The 15,678-nt window shown below is 45.0% G+C and overlaps 2 protein-coding genes across 5 annotated transcripts in view; both read right to left on the bottom strand.

Annotated features, from left to right (window-relative positions):
- LOC125739617 (tripartite motif-containing protein 16-like) overlaps positions 1–15,678 on the bottom strand; it is a 144,745-nt gene that overhangs the window by 105,611 nt on the left and 23,456 nt on the right. The window lies entirely within an intron of this gene.
- Positions 65–1,177, bottom strand: LOC125739842 (E3 ubiquitin/ISG15 ligase TRIM25-like). Its single transcript, XM_049010346.1, has 2 exons — positions 691–1,177; positions 65–93 (listed from the first exon to the last, which is right to left on the bottom strand). The coding sequence occupies exons 1-2, from the start codon at positions 1,148–1,150 to the stop codon at positions 65–67; spliced, it is 489 nt and encodes a 162-aa protein (XP_048866303.1). The 5' UTR covers positions 1,151–1,177.

The raw sequence follows: 15,678 nt of genomic DNA on the forward strand, positions 1-15,678 counted from the left end.
GATATACGAGTGCTTTGGATTACGAGCACGTTTCTGGAACAAATTATGCTCACAATCCAAGGTTTTACTGTACAGCTTTAACTTCTGTTGATACTGTAAAGGGCACAACCATCTTGAAATCTGAGGTCAGGGTTGTGTAGATTCCTCTGACTTCAGGGGGTGTTCCAGTTCAAATTTCCGACTAGGAACTCGGAATTTCCAAGTTACAAGTTCAATTGGAATGCAGCATTAGTACCAAAAATCACACCATATTTAAACCCTCTTACTCACACATCTTAGCCATTCAGATCCTCAGCCAAACAGTAAGTGAACCTCTTCACCCTGTTTGCTGGCTGTATGTATTCAGCTGCAGCCATGTGATTCAATGTTTGAAGGAGTTTTCAGTAGAAATTTGATCAGAACTTTTTAAATGTGCATTTTCAGTTAATTTTTCTTCATTTTACCAAACCAGACTTGGTCTGAGTGTTTTCATAGCCATTATACTCATATATATTAAGACAAAAGTCATTTTTATTTCAAATAAATTTTATAATCTATATTAGAGTGTTTCTGGCCTGATCTGTTTTTCCGCACTTCCTGCAGCAGCTGAGACTGTATCATGGCCTCTGTGTTCATCCATCGTACAGAGATAACAGATACACTGCTGGTCGGTACGGCAGTAGATCTCCAGGGGTTTGTCATGGTGGGAACAGAGCTTGTCCTGCAGGTGTCCAGTGGCATCAGTCAGCTTGTGCTTCTTAAAAGCTGGAGATTCATAGTGAGGCTGGAGGTGAGTTTCACAGTAAGAGGCCAGACACACCAGGCAGGACTTGGCAGCTTTGCGTTTTCTCCCAGTACAGAAATCACACTCCACATCTCCAGGTCCAGCATAATGGTCAGCAGGAGTAGCTGCTTGTAGTCCAGTCTTCTTCAGTTTCTCCACCATTTCAGCCAGTATGGTGTTTTTGCCTAGAACAGGTCTGGGTATGAAGATCTGTCTGCACTGGGGACAGCTGTAAACTCTAAGATGATCCTCCTGATCCCAGCAGCTCTTAATGCAGCTCATACAGTAACTGTGTCCACAGTTGATAGTCACTGGATAATTCAGCAGATCCAGGCATATTGGACAGCTGAACTCTTTCTGATCCAGAGCGGAACTGGCTTCTGCCATTTTACCTACTTTCGTTTTCTCTCACAGTTGTCTGTGTGTGACAGTGGGAAGAGCTTCCTGCAGTAGGTGTGGTTTTGGACTGAGGCCAGACTGAGAAGAGCAGACCGAGCAAACACTGGAGTTTGAATGTGTGTATAAACTAATACATTAGACAAATTATACACACCAAGCAATTCAGACTGGAACAGAGGTAGCCAATCTCATCCGCAAAGGGCCGGTGTGTGTGCAGATTTTCGCTGTGACTGCTTAATTAGATTACTAATTAGAGGGCCGTATTGGCTGTAGAATCCTCACACCTGGGTGTGAACAGCTGACCTAAAGGTTATCCCAAAGACCCGCATACATACTGGCCCTTCGCGGATAAGATTGGCCACCCCTGCACTAGATAATCCACCTGAAGCTAAGCAAGTTAAGGTCTGGCCAGTACTTGGATAGGAGACCAACTAGGAAAGCTAGGTAGCTGCTGAAGAGATGTTAGTGTGGCCAACAGGTTAGTCCATCCAGCACACTGTGCTGTAAAAATGATGCGTCCTTTGGATGAGATGTAAAACCGAGGTCCTGACTCTCTGAGGTCATGAAAGATTCCTGCAGGGGTGGTACATCAATGCTTGGCTAAGAAATTGGCCACTATGGCCCTGTGCCATTTGGCCTTCTAATCATCCCCTACATCTAACTGGTGAATTCTCTCCTTCCCCTTCAGCACCTTAGCTACTGTGTGGTGAGCGTACTGGTGCAGAATGGCTGCTGTCACATCATCCCAGTTGGTGCTACGCACTGGTGGTGGTTGAAATGGCTTCCCGTTCCTTCTGTAAAGCATTTTGGCTGCCTGGAAAGTTACTATATACATGCACATTCATTCATAACTGTTGTTGACATTGTTTTCCCCCAAACAAGCTGTAATACTACTATTTGATTTTATAGATAGATATTAGGCAGAGATGCATGAGAGCAGTTCTGTTGATAATGAATTTCTCTGTCTGTTTAGATGTTTGCTTGTTTTCTTTTTCTCCAGATGAAGCAGATTTACCACAAAAATTTGAAGCTGTCATGTGGTATCATGGAGTAACATGCAGGTATGTGCAATTATAGATAGACTGTGTCAGGTTTAGACAGAGCAAGCTTTGATAAGTACTGTCAATCTACACATTAGTTTTGTACATTGTTTAATACATACATGAGAATAAAGGATGCAGCCCACAAATGTCATATTTTTTAATTTTGTTTCTGTGTGTGTCCTGAGAGTCTATATCTATCTACTGTCAGGGACCAAACAGTAAGGCAACACAAACAGAGAAGTTTTACTAAAGAAAATAGGACTTTATTGACCCCCAAAAATACAAACAGTTGACAAAACTCAAGACCTAAATAACAAGGCCCAGAAAAGAAGTAAAAAAACAGCAAAACGTAATACCACAAAGCAAGATATCAGCTGAAACAAACTGACCTTCTTATAATGAGACACATGGAACATATATAGTGGTTTGGCCAAACCAATTAACACACAAAAGGGGTAAACTAAATGAACACTACATACAACTAAACATAAAAAACACAACTAAACCCCAACTCCCCCGTCTTGCCATGGCAGTATATGGTTCAATCCAGCTCCAGGGGTTTTTCCCTTTGCAAATTTCCCACCCGTGGGACTAATAAAGTTAATAAATCTTATCTTATCTTATCTTATCTTATCTTATCTTATCTTATCTTATCTTATCTTATCTTATCTTATCTTGCCTTTAAGAGTCTTCCACCCTCAGCCACACCTTTATACCAACTAGGAGAGGCCCACCCCCCACAACCAAAGTAACTACAAAATCAAAGGATTAATTAGGAAACCACTGCATATAAATCCCTTTAAAAAGGATAAAGCAAACCAACTGAAAACTATACATTGCTATTCTAAATAAAGCAGTTTCATTAAAGAAAACAACAACAACAAATTTATTTTTATATAGCGCATTATCACAACATTACATTGTCTCAAAGCGCTTTACTATATCCTCACCCAAAGCCCCCAGTGAGTAAGCCATAGGCGACAGTGGCAAGGAAAAACTCCCCAGAAGGAAGAAACCTTGAGAGGGACTAGACTCAAAGGGGGAGCCCATCCTCCAGGGGCCGGCAGGGATAGTCAAATAGAGAGAGGAGAGCAAGGAAGATGATAAGCCAATGCCAAAGCCGAGTCTTCTTCAAATTGCCAGGCAACCAGAGGTAAGGCAGCGGGTTATACATGGAAGATCAGAACGGCGAGCTGGATGCAGGGACGTCACTGGTGGTGGCGACGTCACATGTGGCCGGGTGTGCTGGATATCTTGATAGATTGAGGTCTCCAGGCATCACCCCCCAGGAGGAGTAGGGGAAATAAAATGTACAATTAGGCATAGTAGAGGAGGCTATTGGCAGTGCTAAAAGCTAGGTGAGTACAATATGAAGTGCAATCTGCAAGCTCCGGCAGATATGGCTATGGCAGCATCAGTAGGAGGGAGAGGCAAGTGGGAATGCCGGCATGGGGAGTCCCTGAAATGTCAGCACTCCAGTTCCACAAGAGATTGCAAAGCTAGAGTGACAGCACTGACAATCCAGTTCATCCAAAGCCAATGGCACCGATCCCCACCCAGCTCTGCACCTCACACTACAGGTCTGACTGGGAGTGAAGAGTTAGCTAGGGCTAGAACTAGTGTCCCTATACGCTAAACTAAACAGGTGTGTTTTTAGTCTGGACTTGAATATTGAGAGTGAACCTGAAACCCGCACATCCGGTGGAAGACCATTCCACAGCTGAGGAGCTTTGTAGGAGAAAGCTCTGCAGCCTGCCGTAGCTCTTTCTACCCTAGGCACTAACAGATATCCCATGGCTTGAGAGCGAAGCAATCGTGGAGGGTTGTATGTGGTCAGCAGTTCACTAAGGTATTCTGGTGCAAGGCCATTTAGTGCTTTATAAGTTAATAGCAGTATTTTATAGTCAATTCGAGACTTAACTGGCAGCCAATGAAGAGAGGATAAGACCGGTGTAATATGATCAAATTTTTTAGTGTTTGTTAGAACTCTGGCTGCAGCATTCTGTACCATCTGAAGTTTATGCAAGGATCCAGACGGGCAACCCGATAGGAGGGCATTACAGTAATCCAGTCTGGAACTTACGAAGGCATGTATTAGTTTTTCTGCATCATTAAGTGAGAGCATCTTACGAAGCTTGGCTATGTTCTGTAGATGATAAAATGCAGTTCTAGTAATACTTCTTATGTGAGCATCAAAGCATAGATCTGAATCGACAAGAACGCCAAGATTTCTAACTACCATGTTAGGTTGTGTAGGAAGGTTACCAACGTTGAGGTGGTGGAACTTATTTCTAGCAGCCTTGGGACCAATTACCAGAACTTCTGTTTTTTCTGTGTTTAACATAAGAAATTTTTTTGCCATCCAGCACTGGATATCTAATAAACAGTCTTCTAACCGAAATAGCAGTGATATATCATCAGGGTTAACAGATATGTACAACTGTGTATCATCTGCATAACAATGAAACCCAATACCATGATTTCTAATAATGTTACCAAGAGGTAGCATGTATAGGGTAAACAGTAGCGGGCCCAAGACTGATCCCTGTGGGACACCATATTCAACTTTAGTTGTCTTGGAAGATTCATTGTTCACATGGGCATACTGATAGCGATCAGACAAATATGAGCGGAACCAAGAAAGTGCTGTCCCTGTAATGCCAACTACACCTTCTAACCGGTCCAAGAGGATATTATGGTCCACAGTATCGAACGCTGCAGTTAAATCTAGCAATACCAACAGAGATACACAGCCACGGTCAGAAGCCACAAGTAAATCATTCATTACCTTGACTAGAGCAGTTTCTGTGCTATGGTTTGGTCTAAAGCCAGACTGATATAATTCATTGGCATTAGTTTTTTGTAGGAAAGAGGACAACTGACGAACTACAACCTTTTCCATGATCTTTGAAATGAAAGGAAGATTCAGGTCTCATTATTGGTAGGCATAAGACTAGCAGGAGGCAGGCAGCCGTAAGTAGGTAAAGGTGTGCACTGTATAGTCTGTCTAATTGTAGTTATCTTACCATTAAAAAATGTAAGAAAGTCATCACTCTTAAGAGCTTGCGGGATTTGCAAGTTTAATGAGGAATTCTGTGTTATCCTAGCCACAGATTCAAATAGGAATTTAGGATTGGTTTTGTTCATGTCTATTAATCTGGAGAGATAGACAGACCGAGCAGTTACTAGTGCTTGTCTGTATTTAGAGAGGCTCTCTTTCCAGGCAGATTTGAAAACTTCCAGTTTAGTTGAGCGCCATTTTCGCTCTAGCTTGCGTGATGCCTGTTTGAGTTCACGTGTATTATCAGAGTACCAGGGGGCAGGTTTGTTATTGCTATGCTTTATACTCCTAAGTGGAGCCACAAGATCTAGAGTGCTGCGAAGGGATTTTTCCATGTTTGAAGTTGCCTGTTCAAGTTCATTTACACACGATGCTTCAGATGTAAGGCTGAAGGACTGTGGAAGTTGTTTCATAAATGTTGTTGTAGTTAGTGCCTTAATAGAACGTCTGATTCTATACTTTGGAGTGGTGGTCAACAGGAGGCTATACTGGATTTCAAATGTTAACAAGTAATGATCTGAGAGCAGAGGACTCTGTGGCATAATAGACACATGTTCTACCAGGATGCCATGACTAATGATCAAATCAAGGGTATGGTTACAGACATGAGTAGGCCCGACTACATTCTGACGTACACCTACAGAGTCAAGAATAGCTGCAAACGCTGTTTTTAAAGGATCATTATCCTTCTCCATATGAATGTTAAAATCACCCACAATAACGGCTTTGTCAGTACTGACCACCAGGTTTGTTAAAAAATCAGCAAATTCCTTAAGAAAATCACTGTACGGCCCAGGCGGTCTATACACAATAACCATGGTGATTTGGGGTGACGAACTAGAAAGAGATGAGCCAGCAAGGCTAAGAACAAGAGTTTCAAATGTGCTGAAACTCACACCACATTTCTCAGACACTCCTAAGTTGGACTGAAAAATTGCAGCAACACCACCACCTTTGCGATTTGGTCGCGGGTTATGCTTATAACTGTATTCCGCTGGAGTAGATTCATTTAGTGCCATGAATTCATCCGGTTTAAGCCAGGTCTCAGTAAGGCACAGGTCACCAAGACTAAAATCAGTAATTAAAACATATACAAGTAATGAACTAAGGAGGTGAGAGGATGTTTGAGATCTCACTCTGTGTGGCTGTAGCCATCACACTTGTTATGGTCCCCAGTCTAGGGTTGAAGGACCTGCGACAGTATTAGAAAGGGTGAAGTGAAAGTCGGAATCCAAGAACAAAAAAACAGTCATAAACAGTAAGACCAATCAGAAATCAATCACAAACTAAACAATCAGAAAATGAACAAGAGCTCCAGAGGGTTGCGAGCGGTGGCTCTTTCTGTCTATCTAGTCTCAATGTCCTGAAGAATATGTTGAGTCACCATGTCGCTGATGAAACGCGGTGTCACTGTGTCCTTAATAAAGACAATGTCACGGTGTCCCTGATGAAATACTGGTTCATCACACTTGGAATCACGCATAGAAATGTATATATATACAGACGCTTTCAAAATGTCAATTGTCGAAAGTATTAAAGTGTTTAAAATTAAGTTAAATCGGCAAAAAAGTGAACCATGTCACCTTTTTTTGTTTTACCTGCATGGGGGGCGTGTAGTGCCGCCCTCACCTGAAGATCGCTATTCGCATTATAAATAGCCGCATTATCCATCCATCCATTTTCCAAACCGCTTATCCTAATGGGTCGGGGGGTCCGGAGCCTATCCTGTAAGCAATGGGCACGAGGCAGGGAACAACCCAGGACGGGGGGGCCAGCCCATCGCAGGGCACACTCACACACCAGTCACTCTCACATGCACACCTATGGGCAATTTAGCAACTTCAATTAGCCTCAGCATGTCTTTGGACTGTGGGGGGAAACCGGAGTACCCGGAGGGAACCCTACGACGACATGGGGAGAACATGCAAACTCCACACACATGGGACCCAGGCGGAGGCTCGAACCCGGGTCCCAGAGGTGTGTGTATACATATATACTGAACAAAAATATAAACGCAACACTCTTGTTTCTGCTCCCATTTTTCATGAGATGGACTTAAAGATCTACAATTCATTCCAAATACACAATATTACCATTTCTCTCAAACATTTCTCACAAATCAGTCTAAATGTGTGATAGTGAGCACTTCTGCTTTGCTGAGATAATCCATCCCACCTCACAGGTGTGCCACATCAAGATGCTGATCTGACATCATGGGTAGTGCACAGGTGTACCTTATACTGCCCACAATAAAAGGCCACCCTGGAATGTGCAGTTTTTTGCTTTATTGGGGGTCTGGGGACTCAGAACCGGTCAGTATCTGGTGTGACCACCATTTGCCTCATGCAATGCAACACATCTTCTTCGCATAGAGTTTATCAGATTGTCAATTGTGGCCTGTGGAATGTTGGTCCACTCCTCTTCAATGGCTGTGCGAAGTTGTTGGATATTAGTGGGAACTGGTACACGCTGTCGTATACGCCGGTCAAGCACATCCCAAACATGCTCAACGGGTGACATGTCCGGTGAGTATGCTGGCCATGCAAGAACTGGGACATTTTCAGCTTCCAAGAACTGTGTACAGATCCTTGCAACATGGGGCCGTGCATTATCTGTCTGAGTGGCTGGTCTCAGACGATCTTGGAGGTGAACCTGCTGGATGTGGAGGTCCTGGGCTGATGTGGTTACACGTGGTCTGCGGTTGTGAGGCCGGTTGGATGTACTGCCATATTCTCCGAAACGCCTTTGGAGACGGCTTATGGTTGAGAAATGAACATTCAATGCACGAGCAACAGATCTGGTTGACATTCCTGCTGTCCACATGCCAATTGCACGCTCCCTCAATGCTTGTGGCATCTGTGGCATTTTGCTGTGAGACAAAACTGCACATTCCAGGGTGGCCTTTTATTGTGGGCAGTATAAGGTACACCTGTGCACTACCCATGATGTCAGATCAGCATCTTGATGTGGCACACCTGTGAGGTGGGATGGATTATCTCAGCAAAGCAGAAGTGCTCACTATCACACATTTAGACTGATTTGTGAGAAATGTTTGAGAGAAATGGTAATATTGTGTATCTGGAATGAATTGTAGATCTTTAAGTCCATCTCATGAAAAATGGGAGCAAAAACAAAAGTGTTGCGTTTATATTTTTGTTCAGTGTATATTCATGACACTACTGTAATTGTTGCACTATTTTTAAAGTTATTTATTCTATCCTATTGCCTTTATTGGTCCCATTACCCCGTTTCATTGTGCTTGTACACAATGACAGTTGACTTTGACTTACAAGTTGAGAAATCCATGGTTCGAAAATGTGTGCTAATGCTAACTGGGACTCCTGGCAGTCAGATTTATTAGACCCAGCTGATGGGTTCCACAAGTCCCCACGTGATCTGAGCCACAGATACAGCTAAGCTGTCTGACAACAAGCCAGTGAAGTCAAACAGCCTGCAGGGCCAGTCACCCCATCTGGGCGCAGGATCCCAAAACAGAACAAAGGCTTTTGTTTTCTGACTTTGACTCACTATTGGGAAAATAGTGATAAATCAGCCTCCCCCCTGAGAGTTACCCCAAAACACATCATTTTAGTGCACTGTCTTTCACACGTTGTTTTATTCTATTGGCCATGTCCCTAATGGGGAAGCCAGACTTTCCCAGAATGACAGCTGCTCACTGTAACATGCATTAAGAGATATGTATGCATATTCTGACATCATTTGTTGTGTTTCCCTTCAGGTACCATCAGTCTACCAAAGACATCAGTTTTCCAAAACAAAGACCTGAGTGTCTATCCTCTCTTCCCCTCCCCGTGGAATGCTAATGGTAGCTGCTTTTTGGTAGCCGAGGTTGTACCATGAGTGCATGTATGGGGGTGGTTCGGTGTGTTTTCCCAGAAGGCTTAGCTTATGCTGGAGAGCATCCTACCTGGACACCGGCCGCTGTGACGGTCCCTGCATTGTTCTGAGCTCCCCTGTTGTCTGAGGCAGACAAACATACATGTAGTGCATCAGTTATAAATAACAAATGGAAACTTGCTGCACATACACACACACGCTGTTCTACTGTACAGAACTCTCACTACTGCTGTTCTTCCATTGTAAGTCATTTACGATCCTAGTTAAAAGATGGGGCAGGTTGATTGATCAGTCTGAATTGGCCCTGTAGTTGAGTGTGTGTGTGTGTGTGTGCGTGCGTGTGTGTGTGTGTGTGTGTGTGTGTGCGCCTGCCCTGGGTTGGTTCCCGCCTGTGCCTTTTGTTCTCAGGATAGGCTCCGGTTCCTTCCATGACCCCAGTTTGGATTAAGCCAGTGGTTCTCAAACTCAGTCCTCAGGCCCCACTGCCCTGCTTGTTTCCCAGCTTTCCCTGCCCCACACACTGCTGATTACCTGGATCAGGTGTGTTCAGTCAATCAGAAGCTGAAAGACAGCTGGGACTTGTGTGTGGGGCAGGGATAGCAGGAAAACAAGCAGGGCAGTGGGGCCCGAGGACTGACTTTGAGAACCACTGGATTAAGCAGTCACAATGATGCATGGATGGGTAGTTGTAAGTTGCACTATTTTGCACAGCACATCTATTCATCTCCTTATTCATTCATCTGTTAATTCATTTCGTAGTTCTTTACGTGTTAATTCATTACGTAGTTCTTTCATTATTGTGTTGTGTGTTTATGCCGTCTTGCGTATAAAGCTGTTTTGGGCAAACACTACTTTGTTTCATTCTATGACTGCATATTTAGTATTAACAAAAATAATATATTTGACAACATGCAAACACCCAAAGTACACAAATAGGATGCTGAAAAACAGAACAATAAGGATAACGATCATAAATTAGTGATGTGCAATGAAAAAATAGAGAGTACTGGATTTTTGATGAAAAATTCATGTTACAGGTCAAAAATGAAAAAAAGCTAAAACTATCAAAATTAAAAACAAAACATATAAAGTAAATATAGTACAGTATGTGCAAATGTGATTCTGTCTGAAATGCAATTAAAGATATTTACTTTTCATGCCTTTCCTATTGCTCTTTTTTTGCTATCAGTTTCTACAATGAAAGTCAAGTTTAAAAGTTAGGTTTGCTCAGAAGGTGGCGCTGTACCTGCCAGAGTCGATTCAAGTAAAGTCTAGTGGACTTTATTGTCATGCCAGCCACATTTATACCGTGGTATGAGACGTTGTTTCCCCAGGACCACAGTGAAACATAAGACACATGGGCGGCTGTATGTACACAATTACAGGGGTAAAGTGCAGATGAAGTACACAAATGCAAACATGGGGGTTGGTCACGGACCACACATAGTGCACATGACACGATAGGAGGGCAGATGATTATATACACGAATAGAGTGAATAGAATGATGTATGTGGACTTCCATGGAATATAAACTTTATCTAAAACCCCTGTTCTGGGAAGCTGCACTGTGGATCGTCCATCTTTCCAGCATCCCCCACCATAACCATACCAGTACCCAGTCCACCCACTGTACCACCACCCAGTCCGCCCTCCTAGCCCAGCTTCCCTGCCTGCTTCCCATTGAATATGAATTAAATGCTAGCAGGTATCGCTTCCCATGCAAAAAGCATGTTCCTCATAAATAGTGTAGCTTCGAATTCTATTGTGATAATCATCAATATCATTTGAAATGAAAAAATCATGATAAAATATTTTACCACATGGTCCAGCCCTAGGCTCACCTTTTCTCTAGTCTATCCCTACAACGTCATTCCAGCTGTTGGTTGGAACCTCTGCCTGATCTTTAGCCTACTTCTCATTGAACGTCACTCTTCTTCAGTATTACATCTCTTTTGACCAAGTCATTGTGCACTTGAACGTTTGATGAACAGTGGGTAACCGTTCTCAGTCTGGCCTCAGTCCAAAACCACACCTGCTGCAGCCTGAGAAGCAGGAAAAAACAGGGAATGAAAACGAAAATGTATCCAATCAGTGATTTTTTTTGGAAAATGGCAGAAGCCAGTGTGGCAATGGATCCAAACCAGTTCTGCTGTCAGGTCTGTTTGGATCTATTGCAGGATCCAGTGATTATTCCCTGTGGACACAGATACTGTTTCACAGATACTAAGTTGTTTATTTCTCTCAGATCTGACCACTAATTTTCCTGGCATTTTGCTGAGCTGATAGAACGGTGATGTGCTGCCATTCGACAAACTTTTTTAGATTTATCTTTATCGTCATTGTACAAGTACTTAGAAAGTGCACATAAGCTGAAAAGTGAAAGAGACAGCAGTATGACATATACATGGGTGATGAATAAGTTGTTAGAAATCTACACATGTTCCTATTTGTGATTTAAAAAAATGACGTTTTCTCATGCCTGTCATGCCCGGCTCGTCCGCTCCTCGTGTGTGCCACGCCCCCTGATTACCCATGTGTATTTCCCTGATCGTCTCCAGCTTTGTCTAGTTACTTTGATTAGTCCTGTGTATTTAAGTCCTGGTCTCCCCGGTTTCCCTTGTCCGTCATTGATGTTTGTACGCGTGAGATCCCCGTCTTCTCTAATAAACCCCGTTCGTCCCGTATCCTGCCTGCCTGCTTGCCCGCACGATCGCCTGAGTACTGCACAGCGATCGTGACAATGCCACTGTTCAAAATGCCTCTTTTTGGTTTTCTTTTTATGGCCTTCAGCATCAGACTTTGCAACCAAAAAGGCGTCATTTTTATTTATTAAATAGGCATACAGTTAATTTGCATTGACCATTTATGGTCATTTGTGGGCGCAAGCTACGTTCAAACTCAGGCTCCTGCATGTCTGCACATTCATAAGTTTTATCACGGGGAAATGTGCACCCGCCAGGATCGATAAATCAATCGATTTATACAACATTTTTCTTTTGCATGAGGCCCCCGGATTCAGCAAACCCTCACACCAGGATCTTATTTGTGGACTTTCCTCTGCATGTACTAAATATTCCCACTTTGATTACAGGGATAACGGATCAATCCAACTTTGTTTTTATGATTTTCTAAATAACAGACCTCAACATGTGGTTGTTACTGGTTTTTAATCTATATCTTTTGATGTTGAACACAGGGATTCTGCAGGGTTGCATTTTATTCCCAATCCTCTTTATGTGCACAACCAGTTTCATTTGTATCAGAGAAGGAGTGACTCTTTTAATTAAAACATGCAGATGACATGGTGGCTCAGCTGACTGATACCAGCTCGCTGGGAGACTGTCACTGGTTTGTGGAGGGAAGAGTCCTTGTGACTTAACATCTCCAAGACTAAGGAGCTGTGCTGTGGGGGCAGAAGACAGGCTGATTTTCCCCATTCACACCTTTCTCCCTCCAAGGCTGAGGGAGAGAAACACTTTATCAGTCCCCAGGTCCCCCAAACATCGCTGCATGAGTCGCTGAAAGGTTGCCGGGGCATTACACAAGCCAAAGGCCATCTTCTCAAATTCGAACAAACCCATAGGGGTGGCAAACGCAGTCTTCTCCCGGTCCCCTTGGTCCATTGCTACTTGCCAATAGCCGCTGGCTAAATCCAAGGTTGAGAAGTACTTTGCCTGCTTAAGGTTGGTGAGGGCCTCCTCAATTCGGGGCAGGGGATAAGCATCCTTGTGAGTGATTGCATTTAGCTTCCTATAATCGACACAGAAGCGCAGTGCACCATCCTTCTTACGGACCAGGACTACGGGTGCTGCCCATGGGCTGCTGCTCTCTCGAATCACACTTGTGGATAACATGCCTTGCAACAGCTGGTTCATTTCCTGATACAGGGTAGGTGGAACTGGACGATATCTTTCCCGAACAGGGGCGGCATTACCTGTGGGAATCGTGTGCCGTACCGCATCTGTACTACCCAGGTCGTGGTCTCCTGAGGAGAACACACCTGCCCACGTAGTCACCAGCCCTTGTACTTGTTCCCGTTCTTCCTCCATCAATCCCTCACACCGATCAACCAATTCCTGCAACAAAGGCATCATCCCCGCCGGCTCCACACTTGCTGCCCTTACACCTACCTCAATCACACCTCCCTCTACCTCTCGCAGGGTGACCACAGGGTCAACAATATCTGCAGGCCTCAGCTGGGTCACTCGCGCCAACTTCTGATGCCTGTGGAGCTGTACTGGAGCCGGGTGCAGGTTCCTTACCTGGAGGAGGACCCTACCGCCTTCGATCTTAACTACACTCCGGGCAACATCCACTGATCCCCCTCCCTCCAATGGCTCCACCAGCCCATACACCCCAGTTTGCACCCTAGGTCCAAACACTCGGGCTGCTAGAACCATCTCGCTCTGGCCGGGCACGATCACACCCTTGCGCTGTCCTATCCGTACATGCCCTGGCTGGATGTCCTCTGCCTCCGCTACCACCCTCTTACAATGTGCCAAAGCCTTGGCCCACCCGTGGTGACTTTGGAAGTCCACTTGTCCTGAAAGGAAATCAGACTGAGAGAGGGATTTCGCCAACAGTTCCTTCCAGCATGCCCCAATGATGTTCATCCCCAAAATGGGCTGCTGGCATGATTTTAAATCCTTTACTACTACCACTCCCTTCTTGGGCAGCATTAATCCACCCACCTTCACATCCACAAGGGCATAGCCCACATAAGGGATCTCTAGCCCATTCACGGCCCGTAAAGTCAACCATGTAGCCTCCCCCACAACCCTCTCATCTCTCCCTGGAAGTTTGTCAAAGACATTCTCAGGCAATAAACTCACCTCTGACCCTGTATCCAATAAACATTCTACCTCCATCCCATTAAAACCAACCGTCACCAAAGGGCAAGTCCCAACTAAAACCTCTGAAGACTGACTGAGGCCCTGCAACTCCTCTCCAGACACCTGGCCCCTGGTGTCTGGACAATCTAGTTTAAAGCTGGGGAGGTGGCACCACAATTCCGTGCAATATGCCCTGCCTGTTTACAACGGCCACAAATGGGACGTCCCTGCTCATCCCATTGAAATCGATGACGTGGTAGCTGGGTCCTGGGGTTCTGGGCTGCTGTTCGAGGAGCCAGCACCTGTGTGGGTTGAGCATGCCCAATACGATCCTGGGCACCACTTGGCCATCCTGGTAACATCCCTTGGGGCATTGGCTCAATCCCCTGCATCCTAGAGTCCGCTCCGGCCCTTAGGTCCCGCAGCTCCGACATCACTTTGTTCTGCAGTTCTTCAAACTGCCCACGAACTTCCTGTAGCAGCTCCTCCTGCAACTTTGCCTTCCAATCATCTTCTCTCCCATCCAGAGCCCTGTTAGCTGAAACCTGTGCACAAGCCAGTGGCTGCCAAACCATGGCCTGACGATCCTCCTCTGCCCAGAGAACCTCAGTTCGCACCTGATCAAACGTCTTAAGTTCCCTCCGGCGGATCAAGTGGTTCAAATTCTGCCTTAAATCTGCATCCTGCAACCCTGTCACAAACTGGTCCCTCAGCACTTGATCTGCATTCCCCATCATAACCGGGTCCCGCTGCTGTAAGCGCTGATGTAATTCCCGCAGCCGCAAGGCAAAGGCCCTCCCCGTCTCACCAGCTTTCTGCCTACAATCAAAAAACATACCCCTCAAATGGGCCACAGGCACACGATCACCATAGAGCTCATCCAGGTAGGCAAATATCCCTTCGGGGGTATTCCTTAAAGGCTCCTCCAACACTACTACCTCTCTCCTGGCACCACCTTCTAAAGCCCCCACTATAAAATCACTTTGCTGCTGCAGATCCCAGGACTCATTCCTCAACATTGCCTTAATTCTATTCTTTCATTCCCCATATGAGACAGCTGACTCACTACCCCCAAATCTAGGCACCCAAGGCAACCCAATAAAAAAAGGCGACATCGCTACTACATTACTCCCCGAGTACGGGCCCTGAGCAGCTCCTGAACGCGGTTGGCCAGAGGCCTCCATCATAGGTGTGGGGTATATGGACTCCACTCACCCAGCACGAACCAGTAATATCCTGCCGACTACGCCACCTGATGTTACCATAGGGCACCAGGACCCTCCAATTTGGTTCTAACTGGTTGTGCTGGTATGAGTTGCTCCACAGACACCCAAACACCCAAGGGTTGGTATTTTACCAATTTATTTTACAACAAGAGTAAAAACACACTTTAAAACGCCAAGGCTAGCCGATGGCATACAAAAACGTCATAAAAATTTAGTCCGTTCAGGGCCCACTATCAGATCAGCGGGGCCAGGCGATGTCCGTGCAAAAGATGATCCCCACAAGCCCGGTTCCGTCCGCCCCAGCCTATAAGGGTGACAAACACAAGGCGAGCAAACAGATTCTACCACAGCACGACCCACAATCACCGTATAGGGATACCGAGAGTATCGCGACAAAGGCACACTACCGCACACTTATCACCCCCACAGGGCACCGCAATAATCACACACACAAATCGAAACACCCGTACACACCCACTACAAACGACACCATAT

This window comes from Brienomyrus brachyistius, chromosome 4 (genome assembly GCF_023856365.1).
Source record: "Brienomyrus brachyistius isolate T26 chromosome 4, BBRACH_0.4, whole genome shotgun sequence".
Taxonomy (NCBI): domain Eukaryota; kingdom Metazoa; phylum Chordata; class Actinopteri; order Osteoglossiformes; family Mormyridae; genus Brienomyrus; species Brienomyrus brachyistius.

Excerpts from the sequence above, each read along its gene's own strand:
- LOC125739842 (XM_049010346.1), bottom strand. The coding sequence starts at position 1,150 with ATGGCAGAAGCCAGTTCCGCTCTGGATCAGAAAGAGTTCAGCTGTCCA. Across the intron at positions 94-690 it reads ACACCTGCAGGACAAGCTCT|TATCAACAGAAGTTAAAGCT; the intron begins GTTCCCACCATG and ends TGCCCTTTACAG.